The following is a 25,390-nucleotide window of genomic DNA, read 5'->3' on the forward strand; positions in this document are numbered from 1 at the left end:
TGGGTGAGTGGCATTGCATGGGTGAGAGTGGCGTTGTGTGTGTGAGAGTGGGCTTGCGTGGGTGTGAGTGGCGTTGAGTGTCTGAAAGTGGCGCTGCGTGGGTGTGAGTGGATTTGCATGTGTGAGTGGCGTTGCGTGGGTGAGTGGCGTTGCGTGGGTGAGTGGCGTTGCGTGGGTGAGAGTGGCGTTGCGTGGGTGAGAGTGGGCTTGCGTGGGTGTGAGTGGCCTTGTGTGTCTGAAAGTGGCACTGCGTGGGTGTGAGTGGCGTTGTGTGTGTGAGTGGCGTTGCGTGTGCGAGTGGCGTTGCGTGTGCGAGTGGCGTTGCGTGTGCGAGTGGCGTTGCGTGTGCGAGTGGCATTGCGTGTGCGAGTGGCGTTGCGTGTGCGAGTGGCGTTGCGTGTGCGAGTGGCGTTGCGTGTGTGAGTGGCGTTGCGTGTGTGAGTGGCGTTGCGTGTGTGAGTGGCGTTGCGTGTGTGAGTGGCGTTGCCTTTGGGGTCTAGTGGTTCTGCCAATTATTTTAGGCATGCTCCAAGTAAAGTACTAACCCAGATTTGGACTGCAGCAGCATGGACGGGGAACTCAAACAGCTCAATGTCATCAAATCGTCAAATCAAGAGAGAAAAGTTCCCTGCTCTAATCTCATTGCCGCTCACTGATGGGATAGCTTACTGTGCAGACGCTCTGCCAGTCAGGAACTTGGCACACTGCAGCAAACCCTGCATTAGGCACTGTGCTTGCCATGATAACTACTTGATCTATATTCACATTATCGGCATCAACATATTGTGATTAAGCTGCTCTGTGATGAACAGTTTGAGGGGCTTGGCAAATTCATGGGCAAAGAATGCTTCAGCTGAGCAGCCAATCTAATTTTTTACCTACACAAATATTACGCCTAAAAGCTATTTCCCAAATGAATTTGAAAGGGTGCAAACAAAGACATCTGCAGCAGATGGCACAGACTCACTAGGTGTGACAACGGGTGGAACCATGGGGAGGGGTGTTCCTGCTTGTTCCAGTGGGTGATGAGGCTGCTCCTGTGTCCTCGAGTTTTAAAGGAAGGGTGGTGTCGGAAGGGGGTTTGTGCTGGTGCTGTAGCCCGTCCAGCTTTTGCCCTTTGCCTGAATTCCGTGTGATTTGCGTGCTCTGCTTCTTGAAAGTATGAGTAGACAGCTATCTGTTGCTGCAAGACAGCATCACAGCCTACAACCTATGCTGCCACTGTCAGTAATACTATACCTTCTGGGCGGAGCCTTGTGCTATGCGCGGCCATGACCGAGTTAGGCGAACTAAGCAGACTTCCGAACAGACATCTGTTTTAAAAAATCTGTATTCCCACTGCCAGAAACACCAGTCTTACAGCCTGGTTCAGTAGGAACGGAAGTCAGTCACAATTAGTTGTACGGCATTAACATAAACAAGGCAGAGGTTTGGGCGGTGCAGAGGCAACACCATAGAACGTGAGAGCAATATGGGGTTGGGTGGGGGAATGGATACGAAAGCAACGTGGAGAGGGCCGGAGGGACGTGAAAGCAACATGAAGGGCACGGGAGCAGGGTAGGCAGTTGGGGAAGCGCACAATTCAACGCAACAGGAAAGAGGCAGGTAAAAGAGAGCAGCGCAGGTGGCGAGACGTGCATGAGGAACGCAGCGCAAAAACAAATGAACTCTCCTTCAGTTCTCAATAGGGAAGAAGTGGCGAAACATCCAAAGCTACCCAACTGGAACTGGGTTCCAGTTGCTGCATTGGCTCTCCTTTGCCTACCATAAACAAACCTTGTACACACACTTCACAAAGCGTTTGAAAAAATAATAGATTTACCTTAAGTGTGATAACAAGCATGTGTTGGCAAAGCATCTTAATTTACAAAATCGGGTCAACGATGGTGCTGCACTGCACAGAATGAAAACAAGGCTGTGTTTGCGGGGAGAGAGAGGGGACGTGCTGGTGTGGGAGAGGGGAGGTGCTGGTGTGGGAGAGGGGAGGTGCTGGTGTGGGGGGAGGTGCTGGTGTGGGAGGAGTGCTGCTAGGGCAAGGCTGTGTTTGCGGGGAGAAAGAGGGGAGGTGCTGGCGTGGGAGGGGGGAGGTGCTGGTGTGGGAGGAGTGCTGCTACGGCAAGGCTGTGTTTGCGGGGAGAGAGAGGGGAGGTGCTGGTGTGGGAGGGGGGAGTTGCTGGTGTGGGAGGAGTGCTGCTAGGGGAGGAGAAGCCCTGGCCGTGAATGCGCGTGCATGTTTGCTCACGTGATTCATGTGAACTGCAAGAAAACCACGGGGCTGAAAGCCCTTGGTTTGAAGAGGATTTTGCCGACTTGAATTCTCCCCATTTCCCATTCCTGCGGAATGGTAAAGGCGAGACCTAAAAATGATTATAGTATTCCAGCGTTTTATACACTACCTAAAATACACAAAAATAGTCAACAACCGCCGGGAAGACCAATTGTGGCTGGTTGCCAGTCGGTGTTACAACCACTGGCAGAATACGTTGACTATTTTTTTAAAACCATTTGTGTGTCAAACGAAGTCATTCACCCAAGATAGTAGAGACGTAATTATCAAACTTGAAGGTGTCCATTTCGATCCTTCTATTAACATCTTAGCCACAATGGACATCGAAAGTCTCTATACAAGCATACCCCAAGGGGAAGCTTTACGGGTAATTTTCAATGTGTTAGAGACCCGGACACGTCCCCATCAAGTCCCCACGTGGTTTATCACTGAGTGCGCCAAGGTTGCTCTGGAAGAGAATTATTTTCTCTTCAATAGTGACTTTTATGTGCAATTGAAAGGCGTGGCAATGGGGGCAATTTTTGCCCCCAATATAGCCAATCTTTTTGTGGCTGCGTTTGAGGAGAGAGTCATCTACAATGATAATCCCTTCCTTGCAAATCTATGTAATTATCTACGATACATCGATGATGTATGTATAGTATGGAAAGGAACCAAGATAAACTGGAAGAATTCCACTCTTGGCTAAATCAGAATTACGCAAATCTACAGTTCACATTGGAAAGTAGTCCGGATACTATCAATTTCTTGGATTTAAAGATCACGCATGATGAAGGGGTTCTTGCCATGAACCTTTATACTAAACCCACTGCGAGAAACACCCTTTTAAAATACAGTAGCCACCACCCTCAAAATCTACGTGACAATCTCCCTTTTGGTCAGTTTCTCCGCATCCGTAGGAACTGCACCAAAAGGGAGGATTACTTTAGAGAGGCCAAGATACTCCAGGCTAAACTTGTTATGAGATCCTAACCATACAGACTAGTCAAGCACGCTATGAAGCGTGCTTGGTTCTATGACCGGCAGGCTCTATTACAAAAAAACAACAAATCTGGAATTATGAGCGATGATAGGACACAACCCATCACATGTGTCATGACCTACGATACGGAGTCAACACAAATCAGTAAGATTATCAGACGCAATTGGCATCTAATCAGAAAAGTAGAGCCGCAATTAGCTATCCCGCGTTTTGCATTCAAGAGGGGTAGAAATCTGCGTGAACATCTGGTAAAAGCTTATGTTGAGCCGAGGACCAGTACCCTAACCAACCTTTGGGGCTTGGCACCTGTCGTGGGACATTTTCCATGTGGTGGGTGCACGGCATGTGCAACCACTGAGGTAACCAAGACTTGTTGTTTAAACGGGAGACAAATAACGTTGAAACATCATTCTAACTGTATGACTAAAAACGTAGTCTATTGTATACAGTGTCCTTGCGCCCTTAACTACATTGGGAAAACAACTCAAGAAATAAAAAAACGCATTTTACAACATTAATCACGCATTCGGTGCAATGTAAATACGGCTCCACTGGTTGAACACTATAACATGACACATAAGCCTTCGGAAATGAAGTGGTTTGTCATTGAAGTTGTAAAAGGTACGAGGAGAAGACAGAATGTGGACAAGTTGCTCACGCAAAAAGAGAACAAATGGGTTTGGTTGTGCAACACGTTTGAAAATGGTTTAAATGCCCTTATTGAATGGCATACATTGGCCACTCTGAAGTAATCTAGGGTACTTGATTCATGTTTCTAAGCTTGACTTTCCAGGTATAGTGATGGTTTAAGTTTTGTGGTTATATAATCACCCAGCTGAGCCTTTGCTTTTAATGTGTATGGTTTCTGAATTATTTGTTTATGGTTGTTTAAATGTAGTTTGTCAGTTTATTAGTTGTGCCGGACACACGGCTGTGTGTCTTAATACTGTACAGGTACTAAGAAGGGATGTGCAGTCACTTACTTGACTCCCATGATGGCGAGTCTTTGTAGATTTGCAATTTCGTTTTGTATTGTCCGTACATTCTTTGTTTATTTGCTGCATAAATTTGTGAACAATAGCGTGACTATCATGTTCGAGTTATGCTTTACCCCTTATGTTTAGATGTTAATAATAACTTGTGTTCCACGTAAAGATGGCCGCCACACTAGCCGGGCTGTGACGTCATTTTCAAACGGCGTCTTTACCACGGTGTGCGCGCCGGGTCAGTGATTCCCAGACATTCTGTCGGGTTCCGGGGACCGAGTACTGCCGGTTTCTATGCCGCTTAAGTAAGAACCTGTTGTGTTACTCGTTAGTGTTGCACCTAGCATTTTGATGTGTTGGAGCACTAACGTTGATATGTAATCTTTAATACCCCCAGGTTGTAAGGTGGCTTTCTGATACGTAAGTTGCATTTGGATTGCACATTTGGGAGTTTGAGCAACTTTATTGTTTTGTTGAAAGGCACAGCGTGCTAACGGGGCTTTTTGTTGTTATTCATAGATGACCATTCTGGCTTGTTCTGAACGTGAGTAGTACCCTTTTGAGGACGAGTTGCTGGTATTTTAAAAATAACCTAAATGCTTTTTGCTCATTGGAGTTTTATTTATTTTTCTCTGTAGACTAGCAGTGGGTCCAATTAAAGGGACATGTGAGTAATGTCACTATCCTTATGGACATGGGGTATAAAAATTTCAGATAGATCACGTTTTCGTTTTAATTTGGCACGTTTTTGGTTTTGCGATTAGGGTACATTCACCAGGTGTTTATTTTAATTGGTGTAATTATTTGCATGAAATTGGTCATGCTACTTTCACTTTGTTGTCTTTTTGTGTTGGCCTGACTGCATAATTCTCCGTGTACCTTAGGGTATGATTTATGCTTTTGCTGTTATGTTTGTATTAGATATTCCTGTGCAACTTTTCTGTCCTGAAGATGGTCCTAAGGATCGGCTAGACCAACGAGGACCGAAACGTCGACGCACTACGGCTTTTTTGCTAAAAAAACTTGCAGATTTATTTGAATAGATTTTGGGAATTTTACTGTATTAATTCACTTGTATGTGGTTGTATAATTTGTCCACATAATATGCAAAAGGTGTTTCTGTACTACCATTGTACCTAGTGTGATTATTTTGGTAGTATTTCAGTTGCCAGACTTTTTACCTTTGAGAAAAGCTACTCCTATATTGAAAATCAAAATAAATGTATATTTTTGATACAATTCGAGTGTTATCATTCAATCCCTAGGGTTACGTTGACTAAGTGTTCACTTTTGTGACGCATATAACACTGAATTTATATTTAAATGACTCCTTCCTGGACATTTTGCTTCTATTATTATAGAGAACAAAAGGCAGCGCCTCTAGGCGCTGTATGTACCACAAGCTTAGTGGTTTAATCTTTGAAAGCTCGGATGTTAAAAGATGCGACCCAATGACTGGTCAAAATGTGCCAACAATAACCACGGCCTCTTATCCTACCTGCCAAGTTATGCCAAGCCACCTGATCCTGGGGGCATCAAATTGTGCACCCATGTGAAAGTTGCTTTATCAGTAAAAAAAAAACTGCAACATTTATGACCTGCTACTAAAGTCTGTGTGGAGAAGGGCATCTCCACTCACTCGTCTGCAAGCTCAGCTCAGGCAACACTCGTGCTCTTCAGCGCTCTTTGTTATTCCAGTGCACGTCACAGACAGCCAAACGTGAACCTACACATTTTACACTTCTCCCAGCACGCGGCTGAACCTCCAGTGGGTCACACCTCTATTAACTATCCACAATACAGCGCAAGACTTCTCTCTGATGGTACTCGCCAGTTCCCTCACTTAAGTAACACTACCAAGACAGTGCGCAAAGGCGCTATATTAAGACAAGTTTCTTAAAAAACAAAACGCAGTGGGACACCCCCAGCACACACACAGAAAGGACAACCAACTCTGCACATTATTCAAACTACTTCGATCCTCATCCAGACTGCAAAAGGCATGGGATGTGCTAGCTCAAGTGCTCAGCAAAGCGCCACAGAGGCTGCTTATGTGCGCTACAGATGTTCTGCCAATGCTTGGAAGTCCACAGGAGAGTAGCAAAAGTTACTTACCTTATGTAACGATATATCTGTAAGAAACAGTAGTTCGTATTAGATTCCTTGCCTTCGAATATCCCCAGGCGTCAGTCTGGATCCGGAAATGTTTGCGTAGCAATACCCATGCGCGTCGGTAGGTGTTGTCTGCGGCTCCGCGTCCATCGTCCGCGTCGCTGGCGCCGGGATGACGTCGCCGGAGTACTTAGACGCCGCCATCACACGCTGACGTCAGTTCTTATACACAGCTTTTCCGCGCCAGAAACGCAGAGCCATGATAAAAACCAACACTGGTGCCATGAAACTAGGGCCCTCAAAGGGATGACCTTAACCCTAGATATCAGTTCGCAGAACGGGGAGGATGGGTGGTGCGGTAAGGAATCTAATACTAACTACGGTTTCTTACAGATATATCGTTACCGAAGGTAAGTAACTTTTGCATCTGAAAGAAACAGGTTAGTATTAGATTCCTTACCTTAGAATAGATACCCCAGCAATACCAACCCCGGTGGTGGGTCTGCGAACCAATGATCACACCAGAAAGTCCTAGAGAACGGAACGGCCGAAAAAGCCAACTCTCCGGACTTGGCTGTCCAGGCAGCAGTGTCTTGCGAACGTGTGCAGCGAGGCCCACGTAGCTGCCTGACAGATGTCCTGCAAGGGGACTCCCCGACCCAGGGCAGTAGTAGCCGCCGTAGCCCGAGTAGAATGGGCACGTAGCCCGACAGGAGCTCCATGTTAGCCAGTGAATAACAAGCCTTGATGCACAAGACGACCCATCGGGAAATGGTCAGTTTGTGCACCGCCCGTCCCTTTTTAGCACCCACGTAACCAAAAAAGAGTTGGTCATCCACCCGGGACTGGCGTGTGCGATCCAGATAGTATGAGAGCCTGGGCAGGAAAGAGGGTGGGGTCCGCAACACAACTTTGTCCGGATGGACAGAAAGGAAAGGAGGTTGTTAAGAAAGGGCCTGGAGCTCACTCACTCTCCTGGCAGAGGTGATGGCAACCAGGAATGCAGTCTTAAGGGTAAGAAGAAGAGGACAGTTATGAAGTGGCTCGAAGGGAGCGCACATCAGATAAGTCAGAACAAGGTTCAAGTCCCACTAAGGCATCACGAAAGGAACAGGGGGGAACATATGAGTGATGCCCTTTAAGAACCTATTTAGAACTGGGGACTTGAACAAAGAGGGCTTATCAGGGAGCCTTAAGAAGGCGGAAATGGCAGACAGGTAGCCCTTGATAGTGCCTAGAGCAGAGCCCTGCTGAGCAAGAGAAAGAAGAAAGAGGAGAACCTCAGAAAGAGGGGCAGAGAGTGGATCCACAGCCTTTCTTGTGCACCATGCCACAAATTTGTTACACCTGCAGGCGTATACCGATTTTGTGGAAGGACGCCTGGCTGCCGGAATAACATCACAGACTTCAGGAGGCAAGTCAAATGGCCTCAACTGTCGCCGCTCAATCTCCACACATGGAGGTGGAGGCTGGACAGGTTCGGGTGGAGAACCGTCCTCTGCTGCTGCGACAGAAGGTCCTCCTGAAGAGGCAGACTAATCGGGGGATCGACTGACATGCTGAGTAGCTCGGGATACCAGTATATTCGTGCCCAGTCCAGAGCCACAAGGATGACTTGGGCCCGTGCCTGATCTTCCTCAGCACTCTGGGCAGAAGTGGTATAGGCGAAAGGCGTACAACAGATCGCAACTCCACTTGCGACGAAAAGTGTCTCCGAACGAGTGCCGCCTTGGAAATTCCAACGTGCAGAACTGATGACATTGCGCGTTCTCTTCTGTGGCGAATAAATCTAACCAAGGCTCTCCCCACTGCTGAAAGAGACCTTGCGCCACGTCCGAGTTCAGACGCCATTTATGATCCATCATGCACCGGCGGCTGAGTTTGTCCGCCCTGGCGTTCAGGGAACCTGCCAGGTGTTGAACCACCAGGGTCACGCCCTGATGTTCCAGCCACTGCCAGAGGTGCCCCGCCCTGTTTGTTGGGAGTACCACATGGTGGTGGTGTTATCCGTGAACACCTGCACTACACTCCCCTGGACAGAGGGGAGGAATGCATTCAGTGCAAGCCGGATCGCCCGCAGCTCCAGAAGGTTGATGTGGAGTTGGGACTACGCCGGAGAGTGAGGCCTCTGATCTCCGTCTCTCCCATGTGGCCCCCTCAGCCCTGGAGGGACGCGTCCGTCACAACTACGTGCTCCGGTTGGCGTAGGGGATCTGCCGCTGACCCAATCGCGGTCCGTGAGCCACCACTGCAACTGTCTTGCAGTGCCCACCGAGATCAAGACGTGGTCGGACAAGTTGCCCTGATGCTGGGCCCACTGAAGGAATATGCTACTTACCAGTATGCATCTGTTCTTGGCATGTAGGGCTGCTGACATTCATATATGCGCATAGATCGCCGCCTAGTGTTGGGTCCGGATGATTGCACATTATTGTCCTGGAAGACTCTTCAAAGTATCACGAGATAGGTGGCTCCTCCCCTGGACTACAGTGCGCATGGGCATCCGCTCCATTCTCAGATTGTTTTTCGTCATTGTGGCAGAGATGGAGTATGAAACAGTAAGTGATGTCCATGCTTGAGATTAATTATGAGTGCTACAGCTGCGAAAGGCACCGGGGATATGAATGTCAGCAGACCTACATGCCAAGAACAGATGCATACTGGTAAGTAGCATATTCCGTTCGAGGCATGTGGGCTGCTGAATTCATATCTGTGCATAGAATAAATAGCAGTCCCCCTTTTAGCGGTGGGTGCCCGTGCCAGCTGCAGCAGTCTGAACAAGCATTGGAAATGCAATAGGTCTCGCAGTAGTAAAGTTTGAGCTATAGGTGTTATTTTTTTTTTGTTTTTTATTTATGTGTTGTTTTTTCTAAATAGCTAAATTAATAGCTTTCTTCTTTACAAAGCCAATAGTTATAATGTTTGTAAATGTGACACCTCTAACATTTGTAAAGCAACATGTTTTGTATTAACGGGACTTATATGTGACTTATATGTATTGATATAAAAAAAAATCAATGGCTTTAAAAAACAATTAATAATTAATACGTAAATAAAATGGATTTTAATTTATATTGCCAATAGCTTAAAGTTTATTAAATATATTTAGTGAAGATGCTGTGGTTGCGCTGAGTGAGGGTGAGTGAGGGTGAGTGAGGGGTTGAGGGTGAGTGAGGGGTTGAGGGTGAGTGAGGGGTTGAGGGTGAGTGAGGGGTTGAGGGTGAGTGAGGGTGAGGGGTTGAGGGTGAGTGAGGGTGAGTGAGGGTGAGTGAGGCTGAGTGAGGCTGAGTGAGGGTGAGTGAGGGTGAGTGAGGGTGAGTGAGGGTGAGTGAGGGTGAGTGAGGGTGAGTGAGGGTGAGTGTGAGGGTGAGGGTGAGGGTGAGGGAGGGTGAGGGAGGGTGAGGGAGGGTGAGGGAGGGTGAGGGTGAGTGAGGGTGAGGGTGAGGGGTTGAGGGTGAGTGAGGGTGAGGGTTTGAGGGTGAGTGAGGGTGAGGGTGAGTGAGGGTGAGTGAGGGTGAGGGGTTGAGGGTGAGTGAGGGTGAGGGTGAGTGAGGATGAGGTGTTGAGGGTGGGTGAGGGTGAGTGAGGGTGAGGGTGAGTGAGGATGAGGTGTTGAGGGTGGGTGAGGGTGAGTGAGGGTGAGTGAGGGTGAGTGAGGGTGAGTGAGGGTGAGGGGTTGAGGGTGAGTGAGGGTGAGGGGTTGAGGGTGAGTGAGGGTGAGTGAGGGTGAGGGGTTGAGGGTGAGTGAGGGTGAGGGGTTGAGGGTGGGTGAGGGTGAGTGAGGGTGAGGGGTTGAGGGTGAGTGAGGATGAGTGAGAGTGAGGGGTTGAGGGTGAGGGGTTGAGGGCGAGTGAGGGTGAGGGGTTGAGGGTGAGTGAGGGTGAGGGGTTGAGGGTGGGTGAGGGTGAGTGAGGGGTTGAGGGTGGGTGAGGGTGAGTGAGGGGTTGAGGGTGAGTGAGGGTGAGTGAGGGTGAGGGTGAGTGAGGGTGAGTGAGGGTGAGGGGTGAGTGAGGGTGAGGGGTTGAGGGTGAGTGAGGGTGAGTGAGTGAGGGTGAGTGAGGGTGAGGGTGAGGGGTTGAGGGTGAGGGTGAGGGGTTGAGGGTGAGGGTGAGGGTGAGTGAGGGTGAGGGTGAGTGAGGGTGAGGGGTTGAGGGTGAGTGAGGATGGGTGAGTGAGGGTGAGTGAGGGTGAGTGAGGGTGGGTGAGGGTGAGTGAGGGTGGGTGAGGGTGGGTGAGGGTGAGTGAGGGTGAGTGAGGGTGAGGGCATTCACATGTACTGCGCGTGGGTGTCCTTCCTTTCCTGGAAATGCTAACTTTACTGTCTTAAAAGAAAGTGAAAGCAAAGCAGACTAAAGATCGAACAGAGATCGTCGGGGACTTTCCACTTCGACGCAAGTAGGGAAACAGTCAGCATGCTTAAATAATGCATTAATCTTGTTTTGAGTCAGTTATATTGTATCTCAGAAGTTGCTGGTCACGTTTAAAGGAACTTCAGTTCAGTAATTTCCTTTCCTCCGTTAGCAACCCTACTCATGATTTGTACTCTTACTCTCCTCAGCTTCACCAGGAACTGTAGAATTTTTCTGTACGGGGGCAGGCGAAAGGAACACGGGCATGGTTGCTGGTGTGTACGCACAACAACAACTTGTGAGCCTTCTTCTTTGAGCTCCGGGTGAGCCGGTGCGGTCGATGGACTCGCAGTTATGTAACCCCGTGGGTGCAAAGTCTCCCATCCCGCTAAGTGCTTTTGGGATTACTTTGGTGTTTGAGGCATTTCGTGCTCAAGCCTCCTTAACGTTCCATAAAAGCTGTCCAGGCTTAATCAATTTAGGCGTGTTACAGTACATGGATTGAGGATTTTACGTGGTAGAGAATATTCAAAACGCAGCGATGTATTTTTTGTGGTGGGGATACAAATGCTGTGCAGAGATAACGGGCAGCTTTAGCTGTGCTTTGGCAGACTTGTAGGTTCTAATAAAGTACATATAGTTCGATGGGTGGCTGCCTGCAGGCAATGTGGTCAGAGTGCTGGTCTCTTTCTTGGCTGCGGTAGACCAGGTTATAGTGCTGCACCTCGGTTATAGATTTTCGTGAGCAACGACCTTTTTCACAGGAGTTGTCAAAATGTAAACACTTAAGGAGCTGGACATGGACTGAACAATGCCTGCTAAACTGAGACGGAGGAAAAACCAAGAGTCCTACCATCAAGAAAAAGAATCTGACATAGTTATCAAATGAAATCTATCTAAATGAAGCCACAAGCGTGTGGCAGTCATAATGAAAGCTTGTGGGAGGTCCCCGGGATGTCAGCATACTGAAACACAAAGACATTCTGATCGGGAGGTGAGACGTTTCCACACATACGCGCTCGTGGGGAGGACCAATACAGGATGTTACACTTCTTGTAAATGTACAGTAGCAGTGACAACAATACAACTAAGTGGATCCTGGCGCTTAGGAAACACGAAAACATCTGAATAAAAAGACACGGTTATTCACATAAGTCACCGAATAAAACAAACCCAGCCTACCCAAAGACCACACTTTCACTAACAAATAAAATAAAGACGGAGCGGGGGAGAGGGTGTTAAGCAGCAGGGTACAGACGGCTGAGGGAACAGACGGCGAACAGAGGGCGGGCAGGGGAGGGGGTGGAGCGGGGAGGGGGTGTGAAAGCAGCAGGGGCACTCATTCTGAGCACTATCCGCGGCGGTTAACGAAGATCTGTTTGCAAAGAACGAAACTGAGAGAGGAAAAAATAATATATCACATCCCACGGAACCATTACTGTAAAGGGCAAAAGTCGATGGCGATTGCAAAACAGTTCAAAAACCTCTTAACGGTTAAAAGTGCGTATCCCCGTAAAAGGTTGATTTAATTTTTTCGTCTAAAATAGGGAGCACTGTGTGTTGTTAGGAGGGCATTGCTGTGGGGAGGGGGAAGGAGAAATGCGTCTCAGCCGGAGCAGGGGGCGGAGCAGGGAGAGCGGGCTTTGAAATGCACTTCACACGGCCGGCCGGTCGTGAAACTGAAAGCATGGCCGGCCGGCCGGCCGTGAAAGCCTTTGATGCCGCAGGGGGTGGAGCGGCACCAGCTGGGAGAGTAGGCAAGGCAGGCGGCTGGGGGCATGTGCACGCGCTTTTAAGCTCAATGCGCATGCGCATTGAGCTTAAAAGTCACGGGCACTGCAAGGAATCGCCACGATTCCTTGCAAGTTGGACAAAGAGTGGATAAGCCCCCATAGTCTCGCTTGCTCAATGCGCATGCGCATCGACAGGCGAGACCTAAAAAGAGTTTTGAGAACAGCCTGTCCTACAGCAGCTTGCTTTTTGGAGTGTACATCCTCGCAGTAGTGTTTGGTAAATGTTAGTATGGTGGACCATGTGGCTGCTCTACATATATCCTCTAGAGGAATGTTACCTGGGAAAGCAATGGATGCCCCTAACTTGCGTGTTGAATGCGCTCTTGGGGGAACTGTTACTGTGCGTTTAGCTCTTTGATAACAAATTTGTATGCACTTAACAATCCATCTGGCTATACCTGATTTGGAAATGGGGTTGCCTTTGTGTTGTGGTGAAAAGGCTACAAACAGTTGCTTAGTCTTTCTGAAATCCTTTGTCCTGTCTATGTAATACAGGAGAGCTCTTTTAACATCTAGAGTGTGCAGTGCTCTGTCTGACACTGAATCTGGATTTGGGAAGAATACTGGCAGTTCTATCGTCTGGTTAATGTGGAACTGTGATACCACCTTAGGCATAAATTTAGGGTTGGTAAGTAGCACTGGCCCTATTAGCATGTATCTGTATGAAAGGCTCTTGAATAGTTAGGGCTTGAAGCTCACTAACTCTCGTTAGCGATGTGATCGCTACTAGAAAGGCCACTTTCTATGTCAGAAATTGTATCTCACAAGAGTGTTGAGGTTCAAAAGGTGGTCCCATCAGTCTGGTCAGAACTACGTTCAGATTCCAGACAGGTGAAGGCGGGTGTCTAGGAGGAATCACTCTTTTGAATCCCTCCATAAAAGCTTTAATGGCTGGCACTCTGAAAAGGGAAAGGTGCTGCCTGTTCTGAAGATAAGCTGCTATTGCAGCTAAATGTATCCGTATGGAACTATATGCCAGATTGCATCTGTATAGATGTAACAAATAACATATAATGTTTTGAGTTGATGCATCTAGTGGATTTATGTCATTATTGGTACAATAAACGACAAAGCGCTTCCACTTTGCCGCATAGCATGCCCTGGTTGTAGGTCTTCTTGCCTCCTTGATAATATTCATACAGTCAGTGGGCAGGGTCAGGTAGCCAAACTCTATGACCTCAGGAGCCATATCGCAAGGCTCAACTGTTGCGGATCTGGGTGCTGAATGTCTCCATGGCTCTGAGTGAGGAGACTGGGTGTGAGTCGCAGTCGTTGATGAGGCACCAAGGAAAGTTCTAGGAACGTGGTGTACCATGCCTGCCTTGCCCATGTTGGAGCAACCAGGATGAGTGTCAGTGAGTGCTGTCGCTGTTTGCGTGCCACTAGCGGTATGAGCGGTGCTGGGGGAAAAGCGTACGCAAATCTGCCTGACCAGTTCATCCACATCGCATTGCCCTGAGACTGCGTGTGTGAGAACCTGGCGGCGAAGGTTTGGCATTTTGCGTTTTCCTTTGTGGCGAACAGGTCTATCTCTGGATGACTCCACTTCTGGAAATACGGTTGTAGCACTGAGGGATGTATCTCCCACTCGTGCATCTGGTGGCTGTGTCTGCTGAGCAGATCTGCCATCTGGTTGTCCTTGCCTGGGAGGTGTTCTGCCATGAGGAACATGTTTCTTTGAATGGCCCACTTCCACATGCTTTGAGCTAGGTGTGACAACTTTGGAGAGTGTGTGCCTCCCTGCTTCTGGATGTAATACATGGCAGTCATGTTGTAAGTCCGGATCAGCACGACTTTGTTGCACAAATGCACTTTGAACGCCTTCATTGCCATGAAGATGGCCATCAGTTCCAGCAGGTTGATGTGCATCTTCTTTTGCTGCATCATCCATAGTCCCTGCACTGTGTAATGCAGGACATGCGCTCCCCAGCCCTGGAGAGATGCGTCTGTCGTCAGCACTATTTGTGGTACAGGCTCTTGGAACGGTCGTCCCCTGCAAAGGTTTTGTGGGTTCCACCAATGCAGAGAGTTGTAAGCACGACCGGTCACCAACACTAGGTCTTTCAACTGTCCTTGAGCCTGGTTCCACTGCCGTGCTAAGCACTCCTGAAGCGGACGCATGTGTAGTCTCGCGTGAGGGACTATGAAGATGCAGGAGGCCATCATAACTATCAGCTGCATAAACACCTGTGCTGGGAGCGAGTGTTGGGGTCCGAATGTCTGAATCAGCAATTGCATGCTGTTGATTCTGACTGAGTTTGGCTGTGCTTTTGCTGCCAGACTGTTTATTGTTGCTCCCAGGTACTGTTGTACATGTGCGGGTTGAAGATGCGACTTTGGATAATTCAGTGAAAAACCCAGACTGTGTAGGAGGTGAATTGTGCGGGGTATGTGGCTGACACATTGCTGGGCTGACTTTGCTTGGATAAGCCAGTCGTCCAGATAAGGATAGACATGAATGTGTTGTCTCCGAAGGTGCGCAGCTACTGTCGCCAAGCACTTGGTAAACACTCTGGGGGCTGTTGTGACCCCGAAAGGTAGGACCTTGAACTGGTAATGCTGGTTTTGTATGGTGAACCTGAGATATTTCCTGTGTCCCGGGTGTACTGGAATGTGGAAATATGCGTCCTTCAGGTTAGGTGTTGCTAGGAAATCTCCCTGACTGAGCAATGTCAGAATCTGCTGCAAAGTGAGCATGTGAAAATGTTCTGACAAGATGAATTGGTTTAGGGGTCTGAGGTCCAGAATGGGCCTAAGAGACCCGTCCTTTTTTGGAATTAAGAAGTACAGCGAGTAGACCCCTGTACCCTGTTGTTCTAAAGGTACGGGTTCTATGGCCCCTTTTTGCAGCATGCTGATGACCTCTTGCTGCAATAAGTGTATGTGCTCTGCGGACATAGGACAGTGTCTTGGGGGTATGTTGGGTGGAGTGGAGGTTAGTTCTAGACAATAGCCGTATTGGATAAGTTGTCTCACCCACCGGTCTGTGATAATGCATTCCCAGACTGTCAGGAACTGCTGAAGTCTTCCCCCGACCGGTGTTACATGGTCTGGGGGTAGTGACAAGACGTCACTGTTTAGTATTGGCGGACGATCTGGGGTTATTATTTCCTCGTCCTCTGCCTTTGGTGCTGTTGCCACGGTACCAACCCCTATTGTTCTTGTTATAGGTGGTCTGTGTGCCTCCTTTGTTGTATTGGGCTTGCTGGGATGCTTGACATCTAGAGGTTCCCCTGTTACTGGAGCGACGAAAGGAACCTCCCCTGAACTGTTGTGACTGCAAAGCCCCCATGGATTTGGCTGTCTCAGTGTCCTTTTTAATTTTCTCTAGGATTGTGTCCACATCAGGACCAAATAGATAATCAGGGTTAACAGGCTGATTTAGTAATGTTGTTTGGATCTCAGGCTTGAATCCAGAGATGCCTACCAGGGATGCCTTCTGAGCATCACACTTGTATTGATGGCCCTTGCTGCTGTGTCTGCTGCATCTAGCACACATTTAATAGAAGCATTTGATATCAGTTTCCCCTCCTGTTTCAGCATTTCCGCTCCCTCCTTATACGCATCAGGCAAGTGTTGTAGTAGTTGCTCTAATGTGTCGTAATGAGCCCTATCATATCCGGCTAATAGGGCCTGTGTATTTAAAATTCTCCAAATATTTGCAGCTTGAGCCGCCACTCGTTTTCCAGAAGCTACCAAGATTTTGGATTCTTTGTCCAGAGGAGGAGCATCACCACTTGTTTGAGAGTTTGCTCTCTTACGAGCATTTGACACTACTAAGGAGTCTAATGGTAGCTGGCCCTTAATATACGTAAGGTCTACAGGCGCAGGCCGGTATTTCCTGTCAATTCTTGGATTCACAACCCTTGCCCTTGTGATTTCCTTGAAAATGTCACCAGCATGCTTAAGGACACCCTTCAGCATTGGTAATGTTTTTACTGATCTCTCTGAAGTTGAGAAAGTGTCAAACAAAAAGTCTTCCTCTATTGGGTCAGCATGCATTTCTACATCATGATTATGTGCTGCCCTTTTAATCAACGCGTTAAACGCAGCTGTATCTTCAGTTGGCGAGGTTTTGACCGTGTAGGGTTGAGTGTCAGGTGTGGTGTGTGGCTCACCCGGGTCAACAGGGTCAGTCCAGGGTTGAGACTCTTCTTGATCTGTGTCAACAGGATAATTAAATTCCTCCTCATTGTAACCTTCCCCTACATCCTCATTAGTACGTGTGGGTGAATAGGTATATTCATGTCCATAGGACTACACAGGCTCAAAAAGAACAGATGAGGTGGAAGAGTCCCATTTCTTTTTGAGTGGGATCTTGTATGACTCCATAGGATTTTCTGGAATGATCTTTCTTTTATAAGTAGTGAGTCTGCCAGAATCTGAGTCGATGAATAGTTTCGACTGGTTGTCATAGGAGGGCGCTTGGAATATAATGTCCTCTTCTATGGGCTGAGTCCTTTTTACCATCGACACCTGCTTGGTCGTTTCGATGCTTTGTTTTGTCTCGAACGCCTTAGGTCGTGCGGTCGGGTGCGTAAGCATCAGAGACGGACTGACCTTCTTCGAGGGTGGCGCCGTCTTCGCTCCGACCGACTTCATTTTTTCACCCGGTTGTTTCTGGCCTAGAGTCGACTTGAGCTCTTGGTGCACGGCAGGCACGCTCTTTTGCTTCGACTTGACGTGCTCTTTCGAGCCGATCTTGGTCTTCGACTCGAAGGTCTTGACTACCAGTGGTTTGGATGCTGGAAGCTTTGGATCGAGAGTCTTTTGAGTCTTGAGTCCCTTGTTTGTGTCGCCGTCGATGGCGTCAGTCAGACATGCTTGACCGTAGTCACAGGCTTCGGCGCCCCGATCTTCGAGTCGACACCCTTTTGAGACCCCGAAGGGTCGAGGACACTTCGTTTTTATTTGATCCGATGAATCCGAAGTCGTCGATCCGAGGACTGTCTTTAGCAGTTTCGGTTTCGATTTCACCATTGACTGTGGTTGATTGACCGATGGCTCTTTAAATATATTCTTAGCCGGGCCTTGATGCGGGGCTATAGAATGTTGTCAAAGATCTTGGTTAAGGCCTTCCGGCGATGCCTCGACCTGAGCCTTTGAAAGTTCAGTGTCATGATCGGCCCTCGCAACTACGGGTGGGCCTTGACGGCTCCGATGGCCTGTGCGTCGTCCCCTACCTCGACGACGTCTTCATCATCGACGTAGTCTTCTTCGTCTTCATCATAGTTAGAGTTCTGCTCCGAAGCAGAATCAGACTGTTGTACAGGATCCTCCTTATCGACGCCCTCGTCGTCTTCCGAAGATGTTCTCCAGGTAGGGGCTCTGTTCTCTGCGCCCACTGTCTCGCGGCACGTCGAAGTCTCAGCGTCTTCTTTGACCTGAACCGATGTGAGGGTATTTAGAGTTGCAAACAGGGCATCGTTTGAACGGGCTCCGTTCCATCGTCGATCGTGGATGGGGCCTCTGGTGTCAAAAAAGCCACGCGGCCTTCGACGTCCGGCTCAAAAGAACTGGAACGAGTATGTGGCACCGAACGGCCTTTTGGCCTTGTGAAAAAGTATTTTTTATCGATTCCGAACTTGAGATAAAAAAGTACATCCGAACCCAATGGCGGAAAAAAACAATCTGAGGATGGAGAGGATGCCCATTCGCACTGTAGTCCAGGGGAGGAGCCACCTATCTCGTGATACTTCGAAGACTCTTCTGGACAACACTGTGCAATCATCCTGACCGAACACTAGGCGGTGATCTATGCACAGATATGAATTCAGCAGCCCACAAGCCTCGAACACTTCAGTTCCCACTGCAGAGCCTGCATCCGCCACCTGGCGTGATGCACCAGAAGGATGCAGGAGGCCATCAGCCCCAGAAGCCGCAGCGTCAACCTGACGAGCCTCTGGATAACCGCTGAAAGATCGGAATCAGAGCCTGAATATCCTCAACCCGCTGTTCGGGAGGATAACCCCGAAACTGCGCCGAGTCTAGAACCACCCGGTGAAGAGTAGCTTCTTTGAGGGACACAGGTGCAACTTCGGCACATTGATGAAGAACCCCAGCAGGTGCAGGAGGTCGGCCGTAGTCTGGAGGTGGCTGACTACTGTCTGGGGCGAGCCCGCCTTCAACAACCAGTCGTCTAGGTAGGGGAAGACTGAAACCGCTAACCTGCGCAGATGAGCTGCGACCACCACCACCACTTTTGTGAACACCCGTGGGGCGCTTGTAAGGTCGAAGGGGAGCACGGTAAACTGAAAGTGCTTGTGGCCTACCGTGAACCGCAGGTATAGCCGGTGGGCCGGCAGGACGGGAATGTGGGAAACAGGCGTCCTGCAAGTCCAACGCTACCATCCAGTCTCCCGGGTCTAGGGCAGCTAAGACCCGAGCCAAAGTCAGCATCTTGAACTTCTCCTTCCGGAGGAAGCCGTTGCCGTTCCGCAGGTCCAAGATAGGGCGTAGGCCCCCTTTCCCCTTCTTAGGAAACAGAAAGTAGTGGGAGTAACAACCACACCCTACTTCTGGCCCAGAAACGAAACGCGCTTGATGGCCCCCTTGGCCAAGAGGGCCCTAACTTCTTCTTGCAGAAGTTGCAAGTGATCCCCCATACTGCGGTGGCAAGGCTGCAGGGGTCGCCTCGAAGGGGAGGAAGTAGCACCCTCGGACGATTTGCAGCACCCACCTGTCCGATGTGATGGAGACCCAGTGGAGGAGGTGATGGCGAACCCTGCCCCCCACTGGCGTCAAATGGGCCTGAAAGCTCGGACTAGGAAAGCTTTGAGTCGGATGCAGCAGGGGTAGATGCGGACTTGCGCGCCGTTGTCCCCTGTTACCGCCGCAACAGTAAACACGCCTGCCGCCGCACGGAGTGTTAGTCTGAGGCCCTTGGCTGGCAGGGCTGTGGGGGTGCCCCTGCCGGTGCCACGAAAGGAGCGCTGGGCAGAAGATTGCTGGTGCGGGCCGACAGGCCCAAGGACTTGGCCGTAGCCCTGGAGTCCTTAAAGCGTTCCAGCGCACTATCTACCTTGCCACCGAAGAGGTGGCTGCCATCGACCGGCATGTCCATAAGGGTGTTCTGGACATCGGCCGAGAAGTTGGCGGACCTCAGCCAGGCATGGCAGCGAACCGCCACAGATGTGAAAATCGCTCTTCCCAGCGAGTCCGTGGTATCCAGCTCACATCGTATGGAATACCACACTGCGAATCGTCCCTCCGCGAGGGCTTGAGCGAGCTTCACCCGGGGTCCCTCCAGGCACTCGGGCAGCACGGCCGCAACCGTATCCCACAGGGAGTGGGTGTAGCGGCCCAAGAGGCACGCGGTGTTGACCGACCGCAACCCCAAACTAAGGGAGGAGAACATCTTCTTGCCGAATTGCTCATACCTCTTGGATTCCTTATCTGGTGGTGCAGTCAGGAATGCGGATTGGGAAGTAGAGGCCTGGATAACCAGGCTCTCGGGGTGGGGTGGGTGGACAAGAAACTAGGGTCGCCCGGTCGCCCTAGCGACATTCCTATCTACAGGGGGACCTGTAGCGGGGCTGGACCAAGTGCCCAACAGGACGTCCGTGAGAGCCTCATTAAACGGCAGTAGAGGCTCTGGGGAGCTTACCTGCGGTTTAAGGACCTCTGTGAGGATGTTAGACCTCACCGCTGCGACGGGGAGCTCAAGAGCCAAGGCCTTGGCCGCCCTCGTCAGCACCTTACTATAAGCAGCCCACTCCTCCGTAGCCACGGTAGGAGGGGAGACAAAACCAGTGTCTGGGGATGTATCCGGGCCACTGGCTTCCCCTAGTTCCTGTGTCCAGTCCTGAAATGACTGGCACTCACGTGTCAGAGGTTCCTCAGACCCCCCCCCCCCCAGTCTCCCTCATCGTCAATCTCCAGGAATTCAGGGATAAAGGATGGACCCAGATCCTCGAAGAATTTCTCTACGGCCGGCGCCGAATATGGCGTCGAGCGACGCCGCTCCGGCGTCGGATCCGGAGCAAGGGGTGGACCAGGGACGGCAATGTGCGGGGACGGCGCTGGGGCCGACACCCTAGGGGTCGACACCAGCGGGGTCGTAAGGTCGTCCAGTGGCGACCCGGATCAGGAACGGGATCCAGTGGGGCCTTGCGGTGTCGGGACCGAAATCGCCGACGGCGCCGGGGCCGAAGCATCCGGACCGCTTGGGCTCCCATTTGGGGCCGTGGGGCCCGGAGGCGCTGCGGAACCAGACGGAGGAGTGAGCGACCTCATGGCCATGAGGAAGGCATTGATCTTCTCCGGCGGAGCCTCGTGGGCAGTGTTACCCGAACCCCCAGCCGCATCACGCGAGCGTCGGGGGGGGGGATGAGTCAGAAGAGCGATGTTGCCTCTACGACTGCTTGTGCCTCTTACCGGAGGACTTGGAGCCCCACGAGTAGTGTCGACTCGCCGAGGTGCGATGAATCCGGTCCCGCGACCTCCTTCCGGACCGGGACCTCGAACGGCGCGGGCCGACTGCCGGAGCTCGAGGTGCTTACGGGACCGCTTCCGCCTAGCCTTCGACGTCAAGGTCCGGCAGTCGGGGCACGACTTGTCATCATGGTCGGGCCCCAGGCAATACAGGCACCGGCGATGGGGGTCGGTAACCAACATCAGTCGGCTACAGTCGGCACAGGGTTTGATCCCGGGCATCCCTACCAGCACCGATGGAGTCGTTCGACTCGAAACGGATCCAAAAAGGATCGAAAAAGCTTAGTCAAAAAGTGACTAAAGGGTACCACTTTTTCTGGACCTGGGCTTGCTGGAGCTGAAAAAAGAAGAACTGACGTCAGCGCTCGAGGACGGCGTCTAAGTACTCCGGCGACGTCATCTCGCCACCGACTGACGCGGAGCTGTAGACGAGGGGTACTGCTACGCAAAAATTTCCGGATCCAGACTGACGCCTGGGGATATTGTAACGGTAAGGAATCTAATACTAACCGGTTTCTTTCAGATATATGTAATTAATGGCATGTCTCTCTCCCACCACCAGCTTTAGAGCTATCCTATTTATTTTTGTTAAACAAACCCCTTTAGCCTGCTGTGCCATGTCAGGCACAGAAGCTCACTGCTTATGCAAACTGCGACATCTGACCCCCATGTGACGGGGGCATCATTTAGTCTTTAAACTGCAACCTCTGCCATCTGAAACAGCCAGGAGTTAAGTTACCTTTTCCCAGCAGACACAGAGATTACATGTTCCCTCCATCTGCAGGAGTTCAAATCAGGATAGAAGTGCTCAGTATATAAAAATCATTATCAGACAACATATCTTGTTGAATGTTATTTACACTATTGTGTAATTAATTATGATGTTCTGCATGGGGGAGGTCGCTTGTTTTACATATTTCAAACACACAAATTTAAAATCCCTCACGCCCGGTCAATATTTATTTTCATTAAAAAAATCCCTCACGCCCTGTTCATATTCATGTCCCTTAAAACAAGCATTGGCATAGCCAATAGGTCTCGCCTTTCAGACCTTATAAGTCTTTAGCCATGCAACAGTTGATGTTGTTGCACCAAGGATATTGTGCTGGATAACCAAATACTTATAAGGTCTCAAAGGCAAGACCTGTTGGCTATGCCAATGCTTGTTTTAAAGGTAGTCCATTTATGGACTTTGGAAGAATGGAAGGCTGCATACACCTTGCAGGGATTTAGGCTTATGACCTGGAGCTCAAAGCATATTTCAAAAGCAAGTGTTCATCTTACTGTGCCATTCGATTGGCTCAAATTCTAGCACTTAATAGCTACATAACTTACAGCATTCTAGAACACAAAACCATTTACGATAGGAATAGGCAACCCACCATGCACTACATAATGTTGATGTAACTAACATTTTGAAAACTACTGATAAAGTAAAGACAATAGATAGCCAAGTGACACAAACAAATGACAGTTTAGAATGGTCAAAAGAAGGTTCATCCTTGAAAACAATCTAATTTCCTCTTGGCACAAGTAACGCCATACAACAGGGAAGCAAGTTCTTCTGGTACAGTGAAAAGGTCAAACTACATGGTCAATCTCATTCATCTCTTGAAAGTGCAAACAGTACAGAATGTTTGTTAAAGGCCTTGTCTGTAAACCTGCACTAGCAAATTTTCATTGGTATGTGAAAAATAGATCCAAAAAACAAGCATATCCACTGACAAGGCTCCCACTTTGCAATTGAAAGATTTACTCATCTGTTCTTTCTGTATGACTTACACAGGGCTTCGGTGACGCACACGCTCATCCCTCCAGCGGTCTCTACTACGGGAGCGTCTGCGCTCCCGGCTCCTGCTACGGTGCCGTCGTTCCCGACTCCTACTGCGATGGCGCCGCTCTCTGCTCTTACTGCGGTGTCGGCGCTCCTTGCTCCTACTACGGGTACTCCGGTGTCGGTTGCGGCTCCTGCTTCGAGTGCTGCGGTCCTTGCTGCGATCTTTGTTACTGCAGTCCTTGCTTCGGCTATTGCAGTCCTTGCTGTTGATAAAACATAAATCAAACACCATCAAGGGAATCCATATGTGCATGGAGTAAGTGACCCCATGGCCACTTACATCACTGATGATACCAGAACTCAAGAATGCTTAGCCATCTCACACTACCACCCCACCACCCAATCTGCAATCATTTTGTACTCATCACTGCCTATATAACCACCTCAATTGACTATCTTAAGCTTCCAATCTAACAACTGTGAACTGTTCCCATCTTCATCAGAGAAAAAGAACTACTGTGCATTGACATTGCTAGTTAGATGAGGGGCTTGCTGGTTGTCAATTTCCAGGATTGAAAAGGTTTGTATTAAAACAAGCTCAAATACATCAACTGAAATTAAAAGTTTCTAAATGGGGAAATCTCAGTGGTGCTGGTGTGACATTCACATTCACAAAATCACAGCCCGACATCCTGCCACCATTGTATGAAAGTGCGCTTTTTTTCCATGGTTGCCCGACCTTTTGCCAAACTGCTGATGTACTCTGACTGAGTGTGCCCTGGGTTCCTGCCAAACAGGCACCCAGAGCCTATGTTCCTTCCCTAAAATGACATTAAGACAAAACCCAATTGGCACTCTTTGGCCACAGTCAGTCCCTTGTAAATGGTACTATAGGTACCAAGGGCACTGTGGCCAGGGAAGGCCTCTATGGACTGCAGCACCCTCAGAGGGCCTGTAAATATACATATACACACACATACATATACATACATACACACAAATGTATACATATACACATACACTTACATACATATACACATATACATACACATATATACACACATATACACACACATATATATACACACATATGTGAGAAGTTGGCCTGATATATAATGTTCACTATTCTAGTGAGCACTTTGTATCAGTCCAAACAACCCTTATGGTGATTGGTTGTAAGTCAACCTTATAGACCAGCTATCCTAGTAGCGTGGATACGAGCAGTCTTCGGGCTAAACTCTAGAGGGCGTGTTAAGCCAGCTGTTATACCATCACATATACCCCTTGAACACCAAGTGAAAGGACACCACACAAGTGTTATGAAAATAAACAGTGTATTTATTTAAGTCACAACAGCCCTGTACTCTTTATGAGGACAGGGTACTAAGCACACAACAAAACTCTTACGAAAATACTTTAAGTTGCACAATTTACACGAATGCCCGAGGGGCACGAAAAACCATATACTCTAAAAGTGGAATGCGAAATTACTAGCAGGTAAGTACTGTACTAATAGGCTTTGGAATCGCTAGGACTACGTTACTGAACCTTCAGATTACTAGTAGGAGGCCTAGGGGACTCGGGTGCAGAGTGTGCACTCTCACGCGGGATGCGGGACAAAGTCTATGGTAGCTAGATTTCACAAAGTTAGTGTTATCGGGCGAACCCGACTAGATAGGCTGAAAAACGAAAAGGATCCGGACCCTTGGATAGTTAGGCTATGCTGGGGCACCGAAATGCCTAAGTTACCTAGCCCAGGGGCTGCAGCTGCATAGGTCTGAAAAGACGTCGGGAATCCTTGTTGCAGTCTATGGAGCCTGAAGAAAGAAGTTGCTGGCAGGCGACCAGTGAAGATAGTTCGAGTGATCCAAGCCTGGATCGAAGATGGATGACACCTGAAAGCAGAGGGGACCAAGTTTGTGACTACTAGCCAGTAGTCAGATGGCACCAGGAGGGCACCGGATGGTAGTCACCTCGACCAGGTGAGTGGGCGACGCTGTGCTCTGCAGTCTCACGGACCAGGAGGCATATCGGCGACCAGGATGGAGGTGCGAGCTGTCCCACGATGGATGAAGCTGTCGACGTCGCTGGACCCAGGATTGGGGCAACAAGTCTGTGGTGAGCAGCAAAAAGCAGAAGGGCCCCACGCAGATCGTGGAGATGCTGGGAGGCTGGACTTCGGTGCTGGAGCTGCTCAGGGTCGGGGCTTCTCGGACCCCAAAGCACTCACCAGATGATCCCTCGGCGGTCGTGCTGGATAGAAGTCGTGCAGTTCTGATGATGGCCGGTCCCTCGAGGTCTCGTCGCACCTACGGTTCTCAGCTTAGCTGTAGAGGTAGGTAGAGGTCAGAGGTGCCAGGGAAGCCGGGTCTCATCGAGCTGGTCGGTCGGATTCCTGAGGAAGGACGTGCAGCAAACCGCAGAGTTCTTAGATGGTGCCTGCGGATGCAGGGTGACTACTCCTTAGCCACAAGGGAGAAATCTTGAGAAGAAGTCGAGAGTTCCTTTCGTAGAAAGTAGTTTCTTGATTCAAAGATGATCTAATTTGGAAGGGTCCCCGCTCCTACCTTTATCCTAAAGAAAGGGGTGGGTACGCGACTAGGTCCTGCCCTAGGGGTGGGACCAGGAAGGGGGTGGTTACACCCCTCTCCCATGCCGGACTTTCCCCAGG

General features: G+C 49.5%; 1 protein-coding gene across 7 annotated transcripts in view; it reads right to left on the reverse strand.

Annotated features, from left to right (window-relative positions):
* Positions 1-25,390, reverse strand: part of RBM23 (RNA binding motif protein 23) — a 532,419-nt gene that overhangs the window by 313,477 nt on the left and 193,552 nt on the right. For all 7 annotated transcript variants that reach the window (XR_015296038.1, XR_015296037.1, XR_015296040.1 and 4 more), the window contains exon 5: positions 22,725-22,982. Coding sequence is in view for 3 of the 7 variants with exons in the window: in XM_086923661.1 (XP_086779787.1) it covers positions 22,725-22,982 (258 nt within the window). In the remaining 4 variants the exon portion in view is untranslated. The remainder of the gene's footprint in view (positions 1-22,724; positions 22,983-25,390) is intronic.

This window comes from Lissotriton vulgaris, chromosome 5 (genome assembly GCF_964263255.1).
Source record: "Lissotriton vulgaris chromosome 5, aLisVul1.2, whole genome shotgun sequence".
NCBI classification, from domain to species: domain Eukaryota; kingdom Metazoa; phylum Chordata; class Amphibia; order Caudata; family Salamandridae; genus Lissotriton; species Lissotriton vulgaris.